General features: G+C 38.6%; 1 protein-coding gene across 1 annotated transcript; it reads left to right on the forward strand.

The window, feature by feature from the left end:
* Positions 1 to 1,228: 1,228 nt before the first annotated feature.
* On the forward strand, positions 1,229 to 2,374 carry LOC121625179 (cytochrome c oxidase assembly protein COX19). The gene is made up of 3 exons (XM_041963249.1): positions 1,229 to 1,344; positions 1,702 to 1,813; positions 1,948 to 2,374. The coding sequence occupies exons 1-3, from the start codon at positions 1,263 to 1,265 to the stop codon at positions 2,039 to 2,041; spliced, it is 288 nt and encodes a 95-aa protein (XP_041819183.1). The 5' UTR covers positions 1,229 to 1,262; the 3' UTR covers positions 2,042 to 2,374.
* The last annotated feature ends 1,109 nt before the right edge of the window (positions 2,375 to 3,483 follow it).

The raw sequence follows: 3,483 nt of genomic DNA on the forward strand, positions 1-3,483 counted from the left end.
TCACCTCCGATCTGAAGTGGAGAAGAAAAAGCGGACGAGACTGACCGATCTGAGCCGATTGGAGGAGGAAACCTCTCTCTCTCTCTCTCTCTCTCTCTCTCTCTCTCTCTCTCTCTCTCTCTCTGATCTGATAGCTCTATTACTGAGTCTCACTCACTGCATAATAATCAAGCTTAGATGTTACCACCACCTCCTCCTCTCTGTCTTCTCAGCCTCCATCCACCCTGATGAAAGTGGGACATCCAGCGGTGGACCACCAGAACACATTTCATAGCCCATCCCAAAAATCTTGGAAAATTCGGACTCACACACAATACTCACAGTTAGTATGTATTTCTTTAAAAAACAAATCCGTCTTCATTTATGGGCCATAGCCCCTTTGCTTTAATAAAGGTGTTGTGATGTGACCGGACGTCTAATAATAAAACAGTAGCCTACAAACATAAACAGTTGGACACAAATGAACAAGAGGATAGGCTGTATGAGGTATTAGATTTGATATCAATACAAATAAAAGCAATGAAATAAAGCATTTCAGTGAGTTGATATTTTTGTATGATTATTATTTTGTGGTTTTCATAATGTATTCCTAAAGTATGATATTATGTTGAGTATTATGGGAGGCGATACTGTGTCATATATTCTGCAGGCTACTTTTAATGTCTGTTTTCTCCCTCCTGACATAATTTCCACCAGTAAATGCATTTATAAAGCGATTAGTTTATAAAGAGGAAAATGAAGCCAGAGAAAGATTAATTTATAACTCTGTCTTCTAATATGCTATCACTAAGTTACTTTTATGTGGGGTGCACTTAATAATTAGCTTTTTTTTTATTTCCTGTATTGTCAATATGATAATACTGTTTAATCATTGGACCATGTTGTGTCATATTGTGCATTTTTATCAGGTTTCCCCTTAATTTGGAAAAGGCTATGTCTTATCTAGGCTCTGTGCTTCTCTCTCGACAGATTGCGCGTTTATACGATATTTAATTGACAAAAAACAAAATCAACAATGAGTTATAATCTGTTAAGATTTCCTGATAATGAGGAGGACTTAATCGAAAATCTGATCGATCATCAGTGCGTTTTAGTCGACTACTAATGTCTGTCTGCTGAGACGGCCCCGGAATAATACGTCATAAAAGGCGACGACAGGGACCAGACGCAGTGACTTCTGTTGTTTATCTCGTTTACCCTGAAGAATCACAATTTTGTTTTTGTTTTTTTTTTAATATAAACCTTTTTAAAATCGGAAAAAGATGTCCACGGCTATGAATTTCGGGTCGAAGACTTTTAAACCTCGGCCTCCCGACAAGGGCTCGTTCCCACTGGATCACTTAGGTAAGAAAGAGACAGGCTGTCGGCTTTGACCCGGTTGAATTACTTGCAGACGACGCATCCCCTGTGTGTTTAGCAAAATAAGTCTTCCTCCTCTTTGTAGTCACATTGGGGAGTTAACATCAGTTTCTCGAAAGTGGCACAGGCTGGGCGATGTTTGAAAAGCCCAGAGGAACGTTTAATAACTCGTAAAGACATATGTCAAGCTGCACTGTTTCCTATTCCTATCCAGAAATGAAAGTAGCCCCACAGTAGTAACTGATACACATGTTAAGGAATAATGTCTACATAGGTACATGACAAGCTGTGACATATCTGAGTATAAACCTGCATGGTGAAAGTACCTTGTTATTATTTCAGGAGAGTGTAAAACCTTCAAGGAGGTGTTTATGAAATGCCTGAGAGACAACAGCTTTGACAGCTCCAAGTGCCGGCTGCAGTCCAAAGACTACCTGGAATGCCGAATGGACCAGTGAGAAACCTCATTAAAATACAGCCTACACTTCCCATAATCCTTCAATCTGGTGACTGCAGTGAAACGAATGAAAGAACTGTCATTTTATCATCAGAGCTGGTTATATCCTTTGTTGTCTTGTTTTTTTTCAGTCAGCTGATGACCAAGGAGCCCCTGGAAAAACTGGGATTCAGGGACCTGATGGATCCTCCTCCGAGCCAAGACGGTGGAGACGCTAAACCCTGATCTGCTGCACCACCACAGCTGCTGTTTCCAATAATGTAAGGATGGTGTTCCTGTGCCCTTAATGAATCAAACAATTTATTGTTCATAGCTGACAACACAAGTCTGCAAAGCATATTAAAGGCAAAGACACCTGTCTGTGTGAAGCTGAGAAGAATGGCTTCAAAGGCTTTGAGATTGTGGGCCTGCAAGAGGACATCCTGGTTTGGATTGTGGCCTTAATTTGAGGTTACAGACTACAAACTAATGTAATCAATTCTTCTTTGTACATAAGAAAAACATGTATAATATATGGAGATGCTGTTTTGGCATGTCAATAAATATTTTGTATTTAAACTAAACTGGTCTATAGATCAGCTCTATATTGATTTATTCATCTCAGCTGCTGGTAGCTCAACACTTGACATGCACTTGTTTCTCTTATTTTGAAGGACCTAGAGTGTAGACGCAGTAAAGGTGTAGCTTTTGAGGAACAGTGACTTAAAATAGGTTGTTTCTTGGATTGAAATTGTTTCTGTTGGCTGGTGATGGAGGAACTGAAGCTTTCTGAAAGACTGAATCACCGAGGCAACTGTGTTGCAAACACGTTTTTTTTTTTTTCAAAGCATTTGATACAAGCAAAATGGCAACATCTGCTGGCCAGTTAGTGACATTGCATTTGAATGAACATTAAATCCATGATGAGAAAATAGGCATCAAACTGTTTCACTGCTTTCATGAGGATAAAGGTCCATGAACCTCATCTCCAGTATAGTAAAAAAATAAATCTAGTAGTAGTAATGTTTACCATGTTCAGCACCTCTGTTGAAAGTGTTAGCGTGCTAACATTTTCTGGCACTGCACACAAAGTGCAGCTGAGGCTGAATGTCATTAGCTTTGCAAGTGTTTATTCATATTCCATTTCAAACCGTGACCTGATGGTGGCGCTAGATGAAACCCTAAAGAACGACAAAACACAGTTCATCCTGTGGGGATGAGAGTTCATGGCTGTCCGATAGTTGTCAAGACAAAATGTTCATCAGACCTCTTTTTATTTATCAGTCAAAACATTTTACATTTATCATAAATTAATGTTGAAACTGTGCCAGGTATCGAGATATTATTTGCTCTAAACACTAAAGCTTTCTTATACAGGACTTCTGTTTGACATCTTTTACAGATTTCCAATGCTCTGGCTCTCCGATATAAACCGTTAATACATTAATACAGTATGGTCAAAACTAGCAAAGACAATAAAGATTCATACAAAGACATTATTATCATACCTAAATTACAAACATTTGATAATTTGATGTAATTAGTACAAAAAAAACCCCAAAACAGTGTCAAGATTATCTTCATTGTGGCCCGTTAGAGGATTCGGCAACATATTTTTTTCTGTGGGAGAAGAAGTTCAGTTAAAAGTCAGATATTATAGGGATTCAAATCTCCCCCATTTATGCTGC

Source organism: Chelmon rostratus, chromosome 21 (genome assembly GCF_017976325.1).
Source record: "Chelmon rostratus isolate fCheRos1 chromosome 21, fCheRos1.pri, whole genome shotgun sequence".
NCBI lineage: Eukaryota > Metazoa > Chordata > Actinopteri > Chaetodontiformes > Chaetodontidae > Chelmon > Chelmon rostratus.

Bases quoted from the DNA above. Each gene is read 5' to 3' on its own strand.
- LOC121625179 (XM_041963249.1), top strand. From the start codon at position 1,263: ATGTCCACGGCTATGAATTTCGGGTCGAAGACTTTTAAACCTCGGCCT. The intron at 1,345-1,701 runs GTAAGAAAGAGA...TTATTATTTCAG, and splicing joins GTTCCCACTGGATCACTTAG to GAGAGTGTAAAACCTTCAAG. The intron at 1,814-1,947 runs GTGAGAAACCTC...GTTTTTTTTCAG, and splicing joins CTGGAATGCCGAATGGACCA to TCAGCTGATGACCAAGGAGC.